At 43.7% G+C, this 21,718-nt stretch overlaps 1 protein-coding gene across 1 annotated transcript in view; it reads left to right on the forward strand.

Moving 5' to 3' along the window:
- The window catches only part of LOC115293567 (catenin delta-2-like), a gene marked incomplete at its 3' end in the record, with an annotated part of 535,470 nt that extends 513,752 nt beyond the window's left edge, over nucleotides 1-21,718 (forward strand). Inside the window, exons 6-7 of the mRNA XM_029941286.1 lie at nucleotides 6,318-6,496; nucleotides 21,692-21,718. Coding sequence (XP_029797146.1) covers nucleotides 6,318-6,496; nucleotides 21,692-21,718 — 206 coding nt within the window. The remainder of the gene's footprint in view (nucleotides 1-6,317; nucleotides 6,497-21,691) is intronic.

A 21,718-nucleotide genomic window follows, 5' to 3' on the forward strand; every position in this document is an offset into this window, starting at 1 on the left:
ACCCACCAAGCCACCCAGGTGCCCCTAGAAACCCTGTCATTCTTGCAGCTTCAGCTTTCACTATTGATGACTTTGGTGGCTACATCTCTGTCCTAAAGTGTCACTTACATACAATCAAACTTTGATCTTGGAAATTACGTAAGACCTAAGAAGATTAAGTTTGTCAGGTTATATTTGGGCCAGTATTAAAATCAACCTCCAAAGCCCTTTCTGACTATATAAATCATCTCCTTCTGCTGTGTAATTTAAAAATTAAGCCCATCCTTCTGTAAAACACACACTCTAATTTCACTGCCCGGGGATGCCGCATCCTTGGGAGGTTCTGCTTTCCTACACTCATTTGTGAATGTTTGTTGTGTTCTGGGACAGGGGCTCAACTAAAGCGGACCTGAATTAGCCACTCCCAATAAATCACCTTAAAACTTACAGATACAGAAGGCAATGCATGATTATGACAGCGCAGTACTGTCAGCTCACTTTTTTGGAAAGACTCCACACTGTGGGAGCCTCCCAGACTCCCACTGAGGTGCCTGCAGTCAGCTAAACGGTGGAGTCACTTTGACTTCCCTTCACTCCTGCCCACTTAATCACTAAGTACTAAGTCCCTGTGAGCTCTTCTTTTAAAACATCTCTCAACTGCACCCCTTTCTCTCCCTTCGTAAAGTAGCCACTACTTAAGATTTCCTCAATTACAGCGGGTTCCCTTCTCTGCACTGCAGGGAGTTCCTGGTCTTAGTCTCTCCAGTATTTAAACCATGTCCTGCTGCCTTCGTTGGACATGTTCAGAATTCTGGGGCACCTGGGGGCTCAGTCCATTAAGTTTCAGCTCACTTCACGATCTTCACGGTTCATGGGATCAAGCCCTGTTTGGACTCTGTGTTAACACTGTGGAGCCTGCTTGGGATCCTCTCTCTCCCTCTCTATGCTCCTCCTCTGCTCATGCTCTCTGTCTCTCTCTCTCAAAATAAATAACTAAAGTTAAAAAAAAGTTCAGAATTCTGCTTGCATCCTGTTACCCTCCTTCTGGAGAACCTTGTCGCTATGTCATACTATACAAATCTCTCTGTCAAATAACTAAAATTTCTCAGAGCCTGGGCTGCTCAGAAGGTTAAAGCAACCTGGTGGGGGTAGGGTGAATTCTCTCTAAGCCATCAGGCATTAAGGCAGGCTGCAAGGAGGAGGTGACATTTAAACATCACTTTAAGGATGAGTTTTGATGTTGACCGAGAAAGGAATTTTAAGCTGAAGGGACAGAGAGAACTTTTACTTTCTCATCTCTTGGCTCTGACGACTAGGTGTCTTTTGAGTTTGTTTTTAATTTTTTTGTAATTTTTTTAAATTTATTTTTGAGAGACCAAGAGAGACAGCGTGAGCAGGGGAGGGTCAGAGAGAGAGGGAGACACAGAATCCAAAGACAAGCTCCAGTCTCTGAGCTGTCAGCACAGAGCCCGACGCGGGGCTCGAACCCTCGAACCATGGGATCATGACCTGAGCCGAAGCCAGACGCTTAACCGACTCAGCCACCCAGGCGCCCCGAGTTTGTTTTTAATTTTAAGCAGGCCATTTTAATGATCTGTGCCTTGAATGTCTCATTTGCAAAATGAAAACTCACGGGGTGTCAAAGGAAACCATGAAGTGACATATGGGATAGTACTGTGTTAAGATTTTCAGGGCAAACAAATCCCAATTAGGGTTTTGTTATGATCAGACCACGTGGCTGTGTCATTAGACAATAATACTAAAAACCGACATTTTGGAGCAGTTTGTACTTTTGCAGACATTTTCCCATCCATCATCTGATTGGGTGCGCAAATTTGCCAAGATTAAAATTTACAGAGACAGGCTAGTGGAGTGTGGTTAAAAACACACTCTCTGAAGCCAGCTGCCTCCCTGCACGCAGCCCTGCGTGATCCCAGGTAGCAACCCTCTCAGTCCTGTTGACATAAACAAGATGGTGGCACCTTCCCCACTGGCCCCTGTGAACACTCGGTCAGCTCACTGATGTCGGCTGCTCTGGACCGTCCCCAGAACCTAGAAAGTCCTCAATGAAGTAGCTCCTATTACTGACACATCAGTGTCCTCATCATCTCTGCTTTTATAAACACGGAGGTCTATAGAGTTCTAGTCCTGGGTTCTTTTCAACTCAGCCCACAGGCATGACTGTGACCTACATAATGACTTAGGGATGCCACACTGAAGGTCTCTGGCCTTTTCTGTGTTATTGCAACGTGTGTAGCTAAATTAAGGTTTACTGCTTTCTGAGATCGATATTTAGCGAGAGCAGACGAGAATGAACAATTCCAGAAGTCTCTGTGCAGCACAAGTGCATATAATCATGAAAACTCTGGAATTTCTAGCTCAGTTAAGAAGAAGCAGACTATATATTACAGTAAATGTGTTAATACTACCTGTGAACCTGAGTTTTTTTTGTACAAAATTAGCCTTTCAAGCTTTCTACCTGCAGAGGCTGATCTCTGGGTGCCACTGACACCCAGAGACTCTAAGGAGAGGGTCTTGGGGGGAGTACCACAGTCTGAGGCAGAGATTTCTCCTGCAAACAAATCTTCTCTTTAAGGAAGAATTTTTCAACCTTAAAATATTGGTCTGTGTATAAGACTTAATCCTGCCTGGATGGTACACGACACCTACTCCTGGACTTGGGGATAGAAGGTGAGGATCTGAGTCTCATCTTCGTTTTACCAAGTGCGTGACACTGGCTGACGGACCCCTCAGCCTCTCCACACCTCTGTTTGCATTTCTGAGAATAATACAAGAGGTTCAAGGATGACGGTCTTCACAGGTTGCTATGTGGTCTCTAGTCAATTCATGTATTTGAAAAGACACTGAGAAATCATTGAGATACTAGTATTGTACTCAAGGTGCGTTGTGTCAGGTGTCTTCCTAGGATCGATGGCAGGTTTTATGTCCCTCAGTTCTATAGTCCCCTTGGAATTTCTCCCCTCTCTCCAGTTGGACTGTTGTATCTTGATCATATTATCTTGAATTTTATCTATTTACCAGACAAATATTTCACCTCCTCTTCCCAGTTCCCCAGTGCTCAGTTGTATTCAGCAGACCCCGGGGCTCAGCTTTGAGGACTGTCCCATGATGGGGAAAGTCCACAGTCAAAGAAGTCAGTCAATGCCCTGGGAGGGTGCTTCCCATACCAGAGGGTAGCTGTCGCTTTCTGTGACCTAAGAAGACATGGTGATCCACTGTTGCTCATAGTTTTGGTTTCCTCTGAACAATTGATTGCACTAAAGGCAGCAGTCCATTTCCCTACGTGGAAGTTTAAAGCCCAGTCTCGTCCCGCCCTCCACCCTATGAAATCCTCTCAGCTCATTCTTATCCCCCAGCAGACAGGCTCTCTGTCCTCAGGACTGTGGTCTAATACTACCTGTAGCCCAAGCCTCTAGCCAAGACCTGATGAAGGAGAAAGTTCTGTAGAAAAAAGAAATCATAATTTAAAGCCCAGAACTATAAATGCTTTCGAAATCCCTGGAAAATTTGTATTTTCTACCTCAACGCACAGTAATGTTAATAAAGCTAATCAAGGGTTAGTTATATGTAAATTTTACTTCCATTATAAAGTAATTAAGGATTATCTTATAATTTTAACCTTTTTCATATTCTCATATAGCTTCGCTGTCTAAAATTGGAATGAATAAATGCTGTTCATTTGAAACCTAGTGAGCAATGGAAAAATCATTGTAAAAGGCACACAGTGTTTTGGCTATTGCCCTGACGGTTTCGTCCTTGCTAGGTGATATGTCAGCTCTGTAATATTATGATACATTGCTCATTGTTGCAATTACCTTTGTCAGAGCGCATCTAAGTTTCATGCTTGAGATGTGTGAACAAAGTAATGAGATGGAGAATCTCGGTTTGTTTTCGTTGAGTATTGATCAAGTACACAACGGATTCTATAAAAGATGAGCAGATCTGATTATTTCATGATATATATTTCAGGAGCACATAAATCACATTTTTAATTGAAACTCCTTTGCCAAGGGACTTTAAATTGCTCCCTTCAAGACCCTGCAGGGAAGGCATTTGTAGGTTTCTGGTGATGACTTTACAGTCTATTCAGTCTATTCAGAATTCAATTCAGAATTGTTTCACTTGCTAACTATGTAGGCAAGAAAGTTCATCAGAACAAAGTCCTATAATCTTCCTCATCAAATGCAAATGACCGGGACACACAAAGTTCTCTTCTTTTATAGATTCTGTTTCGCAATGTACATGAAAGTAAAGATTTTATTTTGTTTTCTTTCACTTTTACTGAAGTTTCCAGAGGTCTGTGCACTGTTGCACGGCCCTGGATGTAGGCTGTCATGGCAGAGGGGGCGTGGCCAGGGGAAGCTGTTACCTCTGGGTAGAGAGACGTAACCAAGGGAGGACTCCTGGGAGGCCACCCACTGTCAAGTGGAATGGTGACGACTGATCTTCAAGGGCCTCGCCTCTGTCACCATAGCTCACTCTTCTCCCCTGAGCTGTGATGTTCAGTAGGGTAGCGACCAAGGGGAACACCTTTGGCTACAGTTTATAACTGTTTCCCAGTATCTCCCTCTTCTTCCTCCTTCTTCCATTTAGTCCCCTCTGCCTCCATCACTCTGGCTCCTCTTCCTTTTAAGGGCTGTTTCCTATCTCAGTCTGCCCCTCACCTGGGCCTCTTGACTCTGTCTATGTGCCTCAAAGTTTCCGCAGCAGTGGTGGGGACAGTATGTTCCTGGCATCCACAATGAAACTCTGACTGCACTCCCCATAGAGACATAGTATTTCTGGTGATTAGGCCTATAATACCATCAGTATGGATTAAATGATTTTTTTGCAGGCTATTGCAAACTTCACCATCTGGTATATACTGTTTGCTTGGGACTCTATTCTCTAAATTACAAGAAAAAGGATTACAACTCTACTTTTGTTATGCCCTTCATGATGAAACTGGGACTGGATGGGAACATTTTTATATCCTTGCTTGACTTTTGTCCAGATTTCAAAATACCCAGTCTTACCTGTATTAGCGAATCAGCTTATTATTCAATATCCACTGATGAGAAGGCACATTTGCATTGTTTGGAAGTCTCACCAAAGACTAAGAGGGAAGGCGGAAGAAATTCTTAATGGCAAACATTATAGAAACTGATGATTTTTGAGAAATGCACATTACTTTTATACAAAAAAAAAAGGCCTGTTGCATTGCAAATTTGTGGTTTCATTTGAAAGATGAAGCCATGTTATATTCTTGAAAAAAAAAGAAGTAAGGAACTTGAACTTTGCCCACATTTATTAGGAATGACACTCTTGGCAATTAAGGACGGAATATTGATGATAGCAGAGTCTGTGTGGATATAATTATGCTCCATAAAAAAGGGAGAGACTGCGCTATGGTTAAGATAGGAAGCTTATGCTGCCGAGTCCTTCCCACCCAACTCCCTCTGCTCCCCCCAAGCCCCTCTCAGACAAGCCCAACGGGAAATGACAAATGTCCTTATACAATGTATACTCCTTTTAACTCCCAAAGCAAGTTGGTGAATCATTTGATGAAGCAAATTTGCTTAAAAAGGAAGTGGCCAAACTCTCACAAGGAGCCCATGAAAATAGAATGGAAGACGATAAAGCACAGTTTCTGATACAGCATATAACGCAATAGGAGGGCCGGGAACTGATTCTCGTATCTCCGTCATGTAATATCATATAATATCAGCCACATTAGCCACGCCCATTTGAACACTGTGTCTTCTTACTGTTCTGCACATGGCTGTGATGGCCGATGGCTGGCTACCCTGTGAGATCAGGGTGAATTCTACGTTGTTTGAAGACCTATTAATATTTTAAACACTGTCTACTGCATTGAGGTATTTATACAGCACAGTTTGCCACTGCTCGGAAGGTTTCGAGTGTTTCAGCATCCTGATAATTAAGTAGGAGATAGAATTATATTAACACAATTAACAGGAGCCAAAAGGTAGACTTTTAAATCATTTCAAATGTTTCTGATATTGTGTAATCCAAAAATAACTCCTTGATTAACTAATTTGTCTCATAAGAAATGTCTCTATGTAGGTCAGGATGAGATCATTTGGAAATAACAAAAAAAAAATCTACTCTTTGGAGAACTTTTAAACCGCCAAAAAGAAAAATCTCATTTAAGAGCTGGAGTCCAATTATATGGTCATTTTAGTTCTCAGAATTCAAAGCATCGATGGCTGGAATCGTGTGTGTGTGATAATTCTAGGCTACTCTCAATAAATAATACATGTCATTTCTGCTTCACTGAGGCTGTCACTTACTGCTCTAAATGACTTTCAATGCAGGGCCCAGCCTGCTCTCCCAGAGTGCACTTCAGCTCAATTCCAAACCTGAAGGGTCCTTCCAGTATCCGGCCAGCTACCATAGCAACCAGACCCTGGCCCTGGGTGAGACACCCCCTTCGCAGCTCCCCGCCCGAGGCGCGCAGGCCCGAGGTGCAGGTGCGGGTCACGCCTTCAGCCAGGTACGTGTGGGAATGGGGACCCCTGCCGCATCGGTCCGTCCGTGGGGGAGCAGGTGGGGAGCAGGGCTGTGAGCTGGCCACCGCGTTCCCTCCTTGCCATCTCAGGCAGGCCCCGTGACTTAGGAAAGTTCAGAAAGATGCCCTCAGGGCTGTGAGTGAAGAAATGAATAATAAAATATGATTATCAAGTAACACTGAACCGTAGATCCTGTCTTGAGGAATGTCTGTGAATCACTCATGCTCTGTCTACTTTGTAGAGGCGCATCTATAGGAACATGTGTCATTACTATTTCTGTGTCTATATGGGGTATAAATATGACAGACGCTCTGACTTTGTGAGTGCACCTGGAACCAATTTTTTCTCCTGAAAGAAAAAAAAGCATGAAATTATTCCTTGGGCATAATCGTATCAAGGAACATAGTATTAATGCATAATCAAGTATACAGAACTCTTCTGAAGATCACTGTGATTAGTTTAGGAGTGGTTACACTTTGTCAAGTCTGATTGTGAAATGCACCTGTAATTGTTTCTTTGACGCTGCACACTTACTCCTGTCATTTCGCAGCACAAGTTGATCAGGTGCAGCCAAGATCAGCTCTTGGTAAAAAGAACTAGCTACTCACCTGAGTTTTTCCACAAGCAAGATGCACATGTTATTTACATGTTAATTTGGGGGTTGCCGGCTCTAGTTCATCAGCCCGCCAGAATTAATGTGTTGATGAAGGGCTATCTTAAGTTACCTTAAAACTTATTTTGATCTCTGCATTTTTACTCCTGGAATGAAGAACCGGCAGCCTTACTAGTACCCCTTTAAGCTGATGAGCCTGATTTCATCCTTTCTGCACTAATGCACGGTTCCTCCGGGGGAACCGGTCCCCGGCCCCGCCACCCATCAGGGGCTCCTCTAAAAACCAGACCATCCATCTCTGTCATCAGGGTATTGTTACCACACATCCCTGGATCTTTCCACCTAAACTGAAAGGAACTTGAGGGCAGGGCCATTTCCACCTTTTATCAGCTGCCTCTAGCCATCCCCCTGACTCCCGAGAAATGTCTGCAGCCAGGTAGGAGGTAAGGCGAGCCAGAATGGCAATGGAACAGTCACCGTGTGATGCTTATTTTCAGTGACATGGACATCGCGAAGCATAACCCGAAAGGTCTCAGTGCATTTCAATTATTAAATTATTGCCCTGGCAATACATGAAAAATATGATTACCTCCTCCAGGCAACGCTCTTGTCCATCAGTGGCTTTGTGACCCTTACCTTCTTGTGATGTCAAGCTATAGGGTATGTGAATAAAAGGGTAAATCAAACGTTCCGCAGAGAAATTGGCTGGCTCCCCTCTTGTGGTCCGGTGTGTGACCCTTGTTCAGGCAGTGCATCCATCTGGATGGAGAGATGGAGGTGTGCGGTGCTTGAGAGGCGGGGACCCTCAGGTCATACACACAGTCCGGGTCACACACGCAGACGCCAGCCCTGGAGTTCTGCTGTCTCCCAGACGCAGGATCACTGTTATTTAATTTTTTTTAATGTTTATTTTTGAGAGAGAAAGAGAGACAGAACATGAGCAGGGGAGGGGCAGAGAGAAAGAGAGAGAGAGAAAGACAGAATCCAAAACAGACTCCAGGCTCTGAGCTGCCAGCAAAAAGCCCAACGCGGGGCTCAAACTCACAGACCGTGAGATCATGACCTGAGCCCAAGTCATGAGCCTTAACCTACTGAGCCAGCCAGGCGCCCCAGGGCCACTGTTATTTAAATGTACTGGTCTGTTCTATTTCCCTTAAAGGAAGGTGAAAGGATATGTAAGGGAATATCTAAAAATGGTTTTTAATTTATTAGAAAAACTTATATATACAAATACACACGCATTATCTTATATACATAATAGTCCATATTTTTACATTGTCTAAGAACACTATGTGTTTGTTTTTTGTTTATTATTGGGTGTCATCAGCATAGGAAATATCATTAGGTTTTTTTAATCTAATTTTTTTTGTTAAAATGAAAGCTGTGATTTCATTATGTAGAAAAAGATTTTTTTTTCTCAAATGTGCCCCAATCTTGAAAGGAACTACTTTTCTTCTTCCATCTATCCTGACTCGCTTTGACCTAGATACAGTGATTGTGGTAGAATACACTCAGTTTTGAATTCTTTGGAGGCAAGCAAGGGTATTACACACCCTCTTTTATCCCTACATCTGACTATCTACTTCCAGGTCCAACAGGCCACATTCAGAAGTGAGCAATGTTTTACACTCAAGTTGACCTGTGAAAGCTATGAATACAGTTTTACCAGCCCCCTAGAGCTTCTAGGACACAAAGGTAGTAAAACAATAAAGTTCTGTCTTTTTAAGAAAATCTTGAACTCATATTACTCATGTTTGGCTTTTTTTTCATAAACACCTAAGATCTCTGTAATTTGAGTTACAGTTGAAACATTGAATCATTTTTTAAAAATCTGCATTCCCATAACTGAGCATCATGGAAAATAGAAATGTCAATATTAGTTGAAAAATCAGTTAACTTACCAACTCATCTGTGAGCATCTTCTAACCTCGATTCACACATAGCTCTATAGTGACTAGCTGTTAAAGCAAAGCTTTCTTATAAAATTAATAGCTACCATTTATTAAGCACGCAGAAGTAATGTTTTACATGCACCCTCTTATTTCATTTCCACGACGTGGCTGTATTAGCATCCACACTTTAAAGATGGGAAAATTCAAGCTCGTTGCATTGAGAGACGTCACACACCATTTCAGGGCAGCAGCAGTAGTAAAACTGGGCACAAAAATCTGGATTGAGTTGAAGTGTAGTGATTGCAGCAGTGTTTCATAGATTTCCTTTATTATTGACCATTTCAACAGCTTGGACCTCGTAATAGGTCTATAAATGTGGACAAGCAATATGGTGGTTTGTCTACTTCTGTGTTATAGGAGTTCTGCTTGGAGCTAATTCTGTCATCCAGTAATTAACGTGGGATTAAACCAGTAGAAACTCAGAATGACAGGATGGGGCCTCACATTAAAAGCCTGCTTTAAAATTTAATCAGAAAATGTAACAAAGTTGTAAAGATATCAAAGCCATGCATTTGAAGTCATCAGAGTTATAGTCTGAAGGTGTCTATTAATGTGCATGTTCAAGGTGATAACTTAAGTTTGAGGCAAAGTGACTGGCATACTCATTTACGCTGGCGAGTGGGTGGATGGAAAAGTCTGAACATTCAAAGCAGGGGGTTCTAATCCACTTGATTAACAGGATTGAGGCTGTTGGCAAATATCTAAATCTTATTTATTGTACTAAGTGGTGGATCTTGGTAGCATGATTTACTTTTAGCTTTTCTGTGCAGCAGTAGGAGAGGCATGTTTTATGCCCAATAGGCCCCCTGACTTCAAAATAATGTCAGAGAAGCATTGAACTAGTACACAGTATTTTTATTGTGCTTTAGCATGATACCTAGAAAGTGGGGGCACCATTCCCATTCCAATACCATCCCTTTTGTTCAGATTATCTCGAGAGCACCTCTATTCCAGTGGTTTTGCAGAGCCCAGTGACACATTCTTTTCAATACTGTGACTGGTGAGAAAGCTCATCTCTTCAAGCCTGGATTAATTTTTAGAATAACTTGTAGTTCGAAGGAGCCAAAGAGAAATTCAAATTATTGCCAACAGATGCCAGACCAGGTTGATAAGGTCAATAATCAGTCAACACAAAAACATTTCTTTTTTTTTTTTTTGGTCTTAAAAAATATGTGTAATTCTAAAGTAAAGTAAATGGTTTTGTGTCGGGCTCATAAATCATGTCACCATGCAATTTCAAAAGAGTATCATACATGTTCAAAGATTCTAATTTCAATTAAAAAAAAAAGAAACCTCTGGCTTATTCAGCAGGATAAATGTTTGTGGAGTGATCATAACCCAGATGCACACCAGACCCTGACAATGAACTCATAACCTCCATTGCCCCATATCAGCCCACGGGTAAAACTGCGAGTCACAAAAGATGCAATAGGATATGATTCTCTGGTGTTCCCCTAACTACAGTCCTTGGAAGTCCTTCTTCTCAGACACAAGGTTGGTGTTAGGGGCTGAGAGGCACCGAAGGCAAGACCCTTCCCATCAACCCCCAGGACCTCTGTGAAGTAACATAAGCCAACATATGGTTATTCTTTCCCCCACCTTGCAATCTCCATGCCCTGGCTTCTAAACAGGCTATGTAGAATACCTCTCCCTCCCTCCCTCCCTCCTCCAAGTGAACCTTGTGCTTTATGTAACTCTCGTGAGATGACCCAGTTACATTTGTGTATCTATGGGTTATTCTTTTTTTTTTTTTAAGTTTATTTATTTTTGAGAGAGAGAGAGAGAGAGAGAGAGAGAGAGAGAGACAGGGTATGAGCAAGGGAGGGGCAGAGAGAGAGGGAGATACAGATTCCCAAGAAGGCTCCAGGCTGTGAGCTGTCAGTACAAAGCCTGATGCAGGGCTTGAACCCACGAACCATGAGATCATGAGCTGAAGCCAGAGGCTTAACCAACTGAGCCCCCCAGGTCCCCATCTGTGGGCTATTCTTTGATGCATCCAAGATGCCTTGTGTACCTGTCGTAAGCCATGTGCTGTTGTGTGTGCTCGGGATGGAGTAGTAAAGAAAATAGATGTAATCCTCGTCCTAAAGGGACCTAAATTCTAGCCGCAGGAATGAGAACACAGAATATTGACACAGGAAATAAGTAAATTACATAATTGGTTAGAAAGCGATGATTTCTATGAGGAGGAAATGATGCCGAACAGGATAAGCGGGATCCAAAGTGAGGGAGGGGTGTGGTATTGGGGCCTGTGCAGGAGGTGAGGACTGGTAAGGTCCCGAAGGCGGAGAGAGAGGTGGCTGTATGTAAGGGTGTCCTGGGGACAACAAATGGACCGAGTGGCCCCCGGACCAGGTGTGGCATCCTGACGGAGCAGCAGGGACGCTGAAACGGGGTGCAGGAGTTTTCCAAGGGACGGGAAACCCAGTCAGTTATGGTGAGGGTCTCGTCTTTCACTCTCGGAGGCCCAGCATGACTTACGCATTGAAAGCATCGTTTCTGCCATATCACACGTAACACCGGTGGTTGGTCGAAGAGGAGTCTGTTGCTTCCGATCAGACTGCCTTGCCGCACGAGTAGAATCCAGGCATCTTTGACTCCCGGATCACAAGTGACCGGCCCCGTGCTCACCGGGTGTCCATGAGGCTCCCCGAACCCCAGCCCTTCTTCTTCATAATCGTACCGCAGAGCTGGTGGGTGGAGATAGAGGAACGGACTCTCCTCCAAGTTTTGTCTGCTTCCGCGCCCCTGAAATTCCCTGTGGATGACATGAAATGCATAGAGGAGTCTCTCTAAAAATGTCAGTTTCTCCCCACGTCCAAACATTAAGTAGTCTCACCGAGCATTTGTTTCCTCAAAGAAACAAAATGCACAAGAGATGAAGCGTATACTGTATAATGGGCACCGGCAAAGCATTGGACCCTAAAGAGTTTAACACCATTCTTCAGCAGAACTGAAGAAAGTGTGTGCATATTTATGATCCTAGAAAAATGCCTGCTTGCTCTAGGAAAGTCAGAAATGGAGGATCGTTTTGGAAAATAAAACTGGACAATAGTAGATACCCTAGAAAAGCAGTAAGCCTTCTCAGAAGCAAAATTGCCATCTCTTTTCGATGCAGCCTATTTGTTTCATGTGATGCTGACTTTATTGTCTTAAAAGTGCTCATATAACCTCTCTCAGAATCGTAAATATACCATCTCCTCACTTAGGCCAGCAGCTTAGGGTTTGTTGAATTTGGAACATCTCTTAGATGTCCCGTAGTCTCACATCAAGAAGACCAGAAGGTCAAGGGAGCAGAGAGCTCTGTGGATGGGGGCTCCGTGGACAGAGACCCACGTGGTGCAAAGGAGGAGCAAATCCCCAATGAACACCTGTTTATTGACGGTTCAGTGACAAGGGTCCTACGGACAACTGGGGTGACATCACTCCGATTTGCTTCATTATGAGCCAAATTGTTGCTTGGTAACATTAATGCAGAGAAAAGTCACCCATGACCTTGGGCAACACAAAATTACAGGGATGTATTTAGAAACTACACAGTACCTAGCATTTAGAGGAGAAATCATGTCATTTTGTCTACTTTCCTTGACTTCTTTGTGGGAAACTGGTGGTTCTTTTAAGATTGTTTTCAGATGACCACCTATTGGAAATCTTTTCCTCGTTGCTCTGCTTGAAAATCTTCACTCTCCATTTTCTGTTTCCAGTATAAATACATTGAATATGGCTTCAGTAATTGAAACATCTCTCCTTGCAGGGAGGGTGTGTGTGTTGTACTGTAACATTTCCTCTCCTGAGCAAATATTTGATTTGGCTTCTTGAAGTAAAAACTGAATGAACCTCTTGCAGAAATAAACCGTTTTTCTTGGTTGTATATCTTTCCCAAGGCCCGTGTAGTTTTTTAGAAAAAGTTGCCATCCTGAAATACCTCCTTATATATTAAGATAAATTTATATAACTCCTGGTTTTCTTTCTCTTTATTTTTTCCCATTAGTAGAGCCTTTAATGGACATATGAAATACTTTTCTGAATAATTATTTATAATGACCCTAATCATCCTTTTATTAAACAAAGGTCAGAGAGTAGGAAACCCCATCACCCAGGATGCAAAAATGTACAGCACCCTGTTTTTACCAGTGTCTGGAAACCTTGGAAAGCGGTTTCACTAGTGCCTCCTTCTCCCTGTGGTCACAGGGATGATAGATTTACAAGAGCATGTGCTCTGTGCTCTGTTCTCTCTCTCTCTCCTCTCTCTCGCTCTCTTGTGATTTTGGGACCCTCATGCAAAAATAAAGCAGGGAGTGTGGTCTCCATTACTGTCTCAGAGATTGGAGCCCTCATGGTCCTTTTAATTAAATTGTTCTCCTCTGAGGAAAGAATTCCTTCCAAACACCTTGGTTTTTACAATTAAGTTTACTTTGCTCTGGGCACCACCTTTAGCTGTTAGGACAAGGTCACGGCCAGGTGAACCCTGTGCTTCTGTGCTCATCCAGTGGTGATGACTCCAGGGACAGTGGTGAACTGTGACCAGAAGCTGTCTCGTTATGTTTCCTGTTAGTTTTTACCAAAGCCAGTGCTCCTCAAGGGAATAGCTAGACAAAGCTCTTGATTATTGTATTTGGCTATTTCCAAAACCAAACCTTTCTCACAGCACCAGACTTTTCCACCTTGGGAATTATTTTAAAGAGTGGCATTCCTTCTAAAGTTCATTTCAAAAGAGAAGTTATCAAAATTAGGGGAGCAACGATAGTAGTGCTCGGGCAGGTGTATTTCAGCCGGGAGTATGTTCAAGGGCATGAAACTTATTTGGAAATGTAGATTCATTTCAGTGGTGTCGCAATATAGAAACATTTCCGATCACACCTAAATGATACTGCTCTCTGGAGATGTAATTTCTTCTCGTTTCCAAGCTGTGAGGGTAAATGGCTTTGTCCACCCTAGCGCCTGAGTGCGCTGACCTGAGGTCCCTTGCACACTCACTCCTGGAAAGTTCTCCAAGTTCTCAGGTGTTTTAGTCAATGGCATGTAGCAAAAATTTTAAACTGTGTTACAGGTTGTTTGGGTTTAGAAACGTATTTCTTCAAAGATGTCATCTTATGGAGTGCCTGGGAGGCTCGGTCGGTTGAGTGTCTGACTTCGGCTTAGGTCATGATCTCACCATTTGGGGGTTCCAGTCCATGTCGGGCTCTGTACTGATGGCTCAGAGCCTGGGGCCTGCTTCCGATTCTGTGTCTCCCTCTCTCTTGGCCCTTCCCCTGCCCTCTCTCCTCTCTCTTCACAAAAATAAACCTAAAATTTTTAAAAAAGATGTCCTCTTAAAACCATATCCTATTTTTTTTTTTAGTATTTAAGTGCCATTCAAGCTTCTTAACTCATCAAACAAATATTATTCAGTCATTGCTTTTATTCTCTTATTTGCCTCAAACAGCTGCCCGCCCTTTGCTCACTGAATCCGTGTCATTTTTCAGTGTTCCTGTTCTTCTGGGCCCTGGCCCTGTTGCCTCTGCCTTCCTTTGAAACACACTCACCGGCTTTGCCTCCAATGACATCATTTTTGCCCAGGAACCTCCTTAGTCACCACAACCAGCACTGTCTGCACCATGAATCATTAGGTCTACCAGTCTGATGGCAATCCCAGGAAAACAAAAGTGATGAATGTGGCTGACGGGGGGAATAGACAGCTGATCCCAAGTCGCCAGGGCCCCTGTGGGAAGCCACGAAGCAGGGACTCTGCTCCCCATTCCTGACTGCCCGGCTGCCCAGCTTTCGGGGCAAATATTCATCCTGACCCAGAGTTAAGGGTCTCGCTGGCAATTCCAGGAAACTTGGCAGGTCTAAATGCATCTCCACGGGGACTGCCCATAAATCACCGGCCTGCTTTGTGAAACGCAGTGTTGCTCAGTGACAGGGCTTACTCATGATCTGAAGTCAAGATTCCTTAGACAGTCCAGGCTGTCAAGTCTCTTTTTTCACTGGCTTGTAAGCATAGCTGGGTTTGTTTTGTTTTGTTGGCACAGCGTAATCCCCAAGTAATGAGGGTGAAGTAAGTTTCTGAGTTTGGAGAACATTTTCCCCATTTCACCCCGGTGCCCATCCCACTCTGTTTATGGAAGATAAAACGTAAAGGGATGAGGAAATGTGTCGAGGCCCATGCCACCTTCTGGCCCGAGAGTGCCATATTTTCAGAGGTTCAAGCTTCCAGCAAAGAACAACATCATAAGTGTTAATCTGGTATTATTCTGGCCAAATAGCCATAGATCTCCACGATAATGTCAAGGCAAAATAGTTCACATAAGAGGATCACAGAGAGGCCTTCAAGAACAAAGTCCTCATTCGTGCATGGAGCATAGCAGCAGCTAGTTAACAGCTTATTGAGTTAGGAAATAAATTAACGCACGGATCTTGAATACTGTTGGCTAATGGGTGTCGAGAATAATGATATATATTGCCTAAATCCCCATTTTAGTATTCTTTTTTACTACACATTGAAAATCCATTCTGCCCTTAATGCTTTCATAAAATAGGTAGACATGCACTCCACAATTACACACGAGGCCTTGGTGTCTAAGTGTGTACACACACACATAAATGTACAAATCACAACTAGTATTTTCTAAATCTGACCCATCTGAAACTTATATGTAAACTACTATGCAGATGAAATATCTATAAGAGCTTTGATAAATTTTATGTATTGCTCATGTCTCATTAAAAAGAAACTCCCCCCAAATTGTTTTTTCTTGAGGTATAATGTACTTAAAGTATCCAATGGAATTGGAATAATGTTTCACTTTTCTCTTGATGAATTTCCACAATGAAAGCAAGAAAGGAAAGACATTTATTAGTGTGGACCCAACTCAGCCTTTTGGAAATGATCTAATCAGAGTGTCTATTTGGCAATGCTCTTCTTCCTCATTAATTTCATGTGGGTGGGTCTCCTATTTCAGAGGGAGAGGAGAAAGAAAGAAAGTAGCCCTTTGGGTGGAGTCTGTTCCAAAGAGCTGAAAATGAAGACCCCGACAGAAACCGTCCTTCTCCAAAGCCCATACTGTGATCTAAGACCGTATTAGGGCCTAATCTGCTCCAAGTATGTAAAAAGTTTTATGTCATCTTGAGGGTCTCATCATCAATAAAAAGATTATTTCAATTCTTATTTCATTTCTAGATATCCTTAGGGAAGAATTTTTAATAGTCATTAGTTTTTTTTGTTGTTGTTGATATTATTGTTTGGGGTTTTTTTTTTTTTTAATGTTTAGTTTTAAGAGAGAGACAGAGACAGAGAGACAGAGTGCAAGCAGGGGACCAGGAGAGGGAGAGGCTTCAGACTCTGAGCTGAGCTGAAGTTGGATGTTTAACCAACTGAGCCATCCAGGTGCCCCTGGTTTTGTTGTTTGTTTTTTAAGTGAAGTTTTGGAACTCTACCTAATTTAAAAAAGGATGTACAGTTTTATGGTATTATAAGTACATTACACTTTTCAGGTAGAATTGGGTTTCTATGACAGTAAAGTGGTAACATTCTATGTGTGTTGAACTCTGTTTATATTATTTTAACCCAATGACGCAGGTAAAGATAAACCTAGGTCTGGGGCACAGACCTTGAATCCTTAACTGGCTAAGATTTGCTAGACAAATTACATAATGGAACAAAACATAAACACAAGAGTAGAAACAAGTTCCCAAAAGGTTACTGCTTTTGTCCAATTGATGCTGAAAAAGAGATTTCTCTGAGTAGCCAAAAAATCATTTTTAGCCCCTTATTACTCTACAGCCATCAGAATGGAATCTAACATCCGTGGATTATTTATTGAAAACCGCAAAGGGACTTATGTAATAGTCCAGTGAGGTAGGCCACCACCTACAGCAGCCTATTGGAATTCAAATTAATTAAAATTAAATAGGTGTTAAAATCTAATGCCGATATTAAGTGTCCAATAGACTCTTGTGTCCAGTGGCTAACATATTGCACAGCGCAGATACAGAACATTTTCAACATTACCAATTTTAAAAAGCATATAAAATTTTATATTTTATGTTTTAATTTTTTTCACGTAAAAAATGGCAAAATTTCACCATGATCCTCCACTATTTAAAATATTTTTGATTTGGGGCACCTGGGTGGCTCAGTCACTTAAGGGTCCAGTTATTGATTTTAGCTCAGATCATGGTCTCACAGTTCGTGAGTTCAAGCCCCCTGTCGGGCTCTGAGCTTGCAGTGTGGCGCCTGCTTGGGATTCTCTCACTCTCTGCCTCTCCTCTCTCTCAAAATAAACTAACTTAAAAACAGAGAGAGATTTTCGAGATTTCCAACTTGACTGCTATAGCCTGTCAAAATATCTGGAGTTAGTATGGCGGTTCTCAAGATGTCTACAGACTCGGGGGCCATTTAAGGAATCTTTGGAGACAATAATATTTAGCAGCTAACACTCCCGAGACTAGAAGTTTCAATGGATTGAAAGGAAAGTTAAACGTGGGCAAAGTGTGTTCACATTTTCCTGCTACCCACATCATTCTAACATTTAAATCCCGGAGTTCTACATAACATTGTTTTAACATATCTGCATGCTGTAGTATTTGTTTTATTAAAATCCCTGCCACTTGGTAATAGCTAACGTCACCTAGGGTTATTAATGTTACATATCTAGGACATAGCACAAAGTATCTGTTCTGTTCTAAGCGGGGAACTGTCTCGTGAGCCTCTGGGGTTCCTTCTCCTCCTTATGCTCCTGTGGGAAGGGTTTAGAGAAAATCCCTGTCGTGGGCTTTTCTACTGCTTGTCAGCTGGGAGCTTCAGAAGAAAAGGGAAGGAAGAAGTCTCTGTCTGCAGCTTCATGGTAGTTCTCTCAGCAGCATCTGTCTCATCCCAGAAATTGCTAGGAACACAGGCTCTCAAGATCACTCCAGACCCCTGAAGCAGATCTCTTCTAGATCTGTGGCTTCTAAACTCTAGCGAGCACCGTAATCACCTTTGGAACTTGTGAAGACAGCTCCCTGGGCCCCTGGGCCAGAAATTCATTTTTTTTTAATATGTAAAGTTTTAATAAATATATATTAGGGCACCCATTATTACATCACACCCATGATGTCATGCACATCATTGTCCAAGAGGGGCTGGAGCGGATAATGTCGCCGCCGTCTCTCCAGACGGCACAGGTTCACGTGACCAGGATATAAATGGGGTAGTCACACACTCTTGGCCGGACTGGTTCAGGAAGGGACTCGTGGATCAGTTCAGTCCAGAGTGAGAAGAGGTCTGCCAGGGACTTAAGGAAATGTCCTTCGTCTGAAGAGCCAGCCAACAGAAATGGCAGCCTTTCTGTCTGTCTGTCCATCTGTCTCTCTTTCTCTTTCAATGTAGAGGCTGTACATAAAAAGACTGAAACTGCAATAAATGCTTTGATACCTCAAGGGAAGGGACCCGAGGACAAAGTCTCTATTGAGGACAAAATTGAGAGAAGTTCAGAGAGGACTCTATTAAACATTAAACCAATTCCACGTGGACTTTTCACGTATTTCCATACCACTCAAGCCAGTTTGAGTTGGTGTCTCTGCCACCAATCCTGATTGATTCCGTATCTGTGATACAGATTGCTAATGCGTCTCCGTGCTTCCTCAGTTTCTGTGTCTTGCTGGCCATAGTAGAAAAAATGGCAGCAATGGTAACAGACTGGCCTAGTCCGATAGTACTGCTCATATTCAGGGTCATGGGGCTCTTGGGCCTTGGGCGGCATCAGCTCTACAGAGCTGAGGGCTCAGCGTCTTGGCAACTTGTAATCCATTTGTGGTGAGTATCACAGTCCAGAATTTGGAAGGCTCTGTTGCAGATGATCCATGTCTATGGTTCTGTCTTTACAGAACTGCATGAAAATTTCATTTCTAGAAGCTGTCATTCATTTAGCAAGTGAAATATAACATTAGAGTTAGGATTTTGCTCTTTGTTTTTCTCTTGCGTTGGACCTATTAGCAGTGATTAAAAGTCGAAACTTTACAGTGGCATGGTGAGCCTGTGCTGAGCCTGTAGGTACTAGTCATGGCTGGTATTCGAATGGTGGCACTGGAAGTTAAATCTCCTGACTGTGCTCTGACAGGCTCTGCGGAAAGGTGGGTACACGCTACCACAACATCTGCTTTGTTCTGAAGTTCCCGGACTTTTAGATACAAAGGTGATTCAGTAAGGGTGCGCTGAGGCCGACTGCAGGCAGGGACCACACGGGGCAATCCACTGCTCTGGGGAGAACTTGTTCGCATATGTGGTTGTGCGCTGGAATCACGTACAGAGCTCCCCAGTAGCCTCGTGTTGAGTCCCTCCCCCAGAGATTGAGTGCATGGATACTGAGATTTTTTTTTTTTTAATCCTCTGCCCATGATAATACGCTAAGCTTTGAGAAGTCCAGTCTATGTACATTTCGTGCTCAGAACTCCGACCCAGACGGAAGCAAAATTGGAAGCAAGCAGCACCCTTTGGACTCTGAATGATGCTAGACTCTATCTCTGGGGCTCAGGGTGAACACACCCATTATACAGAGCTTCTCCACCACCCTCCACACAGAACACCCCCGCCCCACTGCCAAAGCCTTGGGACCAGCTGTATTAACTCTCCCTTTATTCTGCAAATATCCATGATATCCATGCCATGGATCAGGCCCTCCTGTAGTTGCTGGAGACACATTACTGAACAAAGTTACAGAGTTACTTTCACTCCTCCTGTTAAATTCAAAATAATTGCTCAGTGGCATTAAAGGAAAACTAGAGATGGACAGTAGTTAACGTGGTAAGTACAGATTTTATTCAGGAAAAAAAAACACACTACCATGATAGAGGAAAATAGACCTTGGTTATGAGCCAGGCTCAGTTCTTAATTCAACAAGGAAAAGTGGGATTTATGGCCGAGGAGCAGGGCGGAGCTGCTGGGCAGGAAAGAGAAACCAGGTTTGATCTGCAGGGTGACCCAGCATGGAGCCTGGGGGCTTCTGGCTAAACTAACTCAGCAGAATTCTTGCTAAAACTGGACAAAGGCAGAGATGAACACAGAACCTCAGCTAGGGTCTAACTGAGAAGAGAGTTCAGAGGAGCCTGACCAGAGTTGGGTCAAGGAGTGAATCTTTGTCAGCAGACTGACCTAAAACATACAGAAATATGTAAAGTACATGCGTCCTATATAGGTGCGCACACAATCATACACACATTGTGTCTTTCGAACAACTGCTTATCTCACCTCATCCCACTACCCTTAATAGAGAATTTGGATTTTGCTCAGTTAACCCCCTCGGATCTTCCCATGAACCTGACCACCAGATAAAATTTGGAATTGTGTGTGTATATGCGTGCGTGTGTGTACATGTGTGCGTGCAAGAGGATGGCAGTGCCCAGCCTGTTTGCCAGTTGCCATTCCCAAATGGGTGGAGTGGCAGCAGTGAAACTTTCAGTTGAGGGCGTCTGTTCAGGCCCTCTCCCCGCTTCCCTCCATCTTACCGTTTCCTCCTTCCCACTCAGTTCCCACCCCTAATTTCAAAACCTTACTTCCCAAGCTTCTCTGTCTTGCTCAATTCTACCGCTTTTCACACTAGCCCCCTCTCAGAAACCTTTCTGCTCCTCCGGGAAAGCCAGGAGGATCCCAGACCTCCTGCCCAGAAGAGGTTGACCCTGCAGTGTTTTCATTCGAATGCAAATTTGTCTCTGGACAAGATTCAAGGAAAGTGCTTCCCCTCCAACCGTCTCTCCAGCTCCACCCAGGCCCTGGTTGTCTTTTGTGTTCTTGTAAATAAATGAGAGGCGACTGGATTTCAATTTGAAGACACAGCTGCAGGGGGCTCTTAAAAGCCAGCAAGAGAGAGAGAGAGAGAGAGAGAGAGAGAGAGAGAGAGAGAGAGAGAGAGAGAGAGAGGCTGAAAGATTTGTTAAAATATGGAAAAGGGAGGCTTTTTTAGTCTTTCATTTGCAATTGCTCTGATTCCTCTAGAAATGCCTTTACTCCCCCAAATACTGAAAGACCAAGGGTATTCATTTTGACTTCATATTTTCCCCCTCCTTGTAACTTTGGTCTAAAAAGGAGAACCCACAGGACAATCGCAATAGAATAAACTCTGAGAAGTATGTTTATTCTTGATGTTCTCCAGATAAGTATGCAACTTGGCCCCTTTGGGAGGCAGAAATTGTATCCAGTGGAAGGACGGTGGCGGGGGTGGGGCATTCGGTGCCTCGATTTCTCGCCTTAGAACGAACGGCTGGGGATTGCATGCAGGCATGTGTCACGGTGGCCCGGTCGGGTGGCCTTTTCAAATCTTGATGTGCCTAAGGCGATGCCTCTTGCTCTTCCAGAAACATCTTAGATTTGTAAGCAGACAGTGCCCCACTCGCCGGACGCGATTCCCGTCTCCCTGTCCTCAGGCCTCCGCCGGCCGGGTGTCCCCTACCCTGCCCGAGAAGATCGGGGGCGGGGGCCGGGAAGGGGGGTGGGGAGCCTGTGCGTCCGGGTCCCGCGCGCCGCGAGAAGGGCGCGCCTCCCCGTCGGAGGGCGGGGGGCCGGGCGGGGGCGGGGGCGGCTCGGTGCTCCCCCTGCTCCCCGTGCTCTCCGTGCTCCCCGGGCTAAGCGCGCGTGTCCTCTGCTCTCCCGCGCACAGGGCAGCACGGGCCGCGCGGCGCACACG

Source organism: Suricata suricatta, chromosome 6, assembly GCF_006229205.1.
Source record: "Suricata suricatta isolate VVHF042 chromosome 6, meerkat_22Aug2017_6uvM2_HiC, whole genome shotgun sequence".
In the NCBI taxonomy this organism is placed as follows: Eukaryota; Metazoa; Chordata; class Mammalia; order Carnivora; family Herpestidae; genus Suricata; species Suricata suricatta.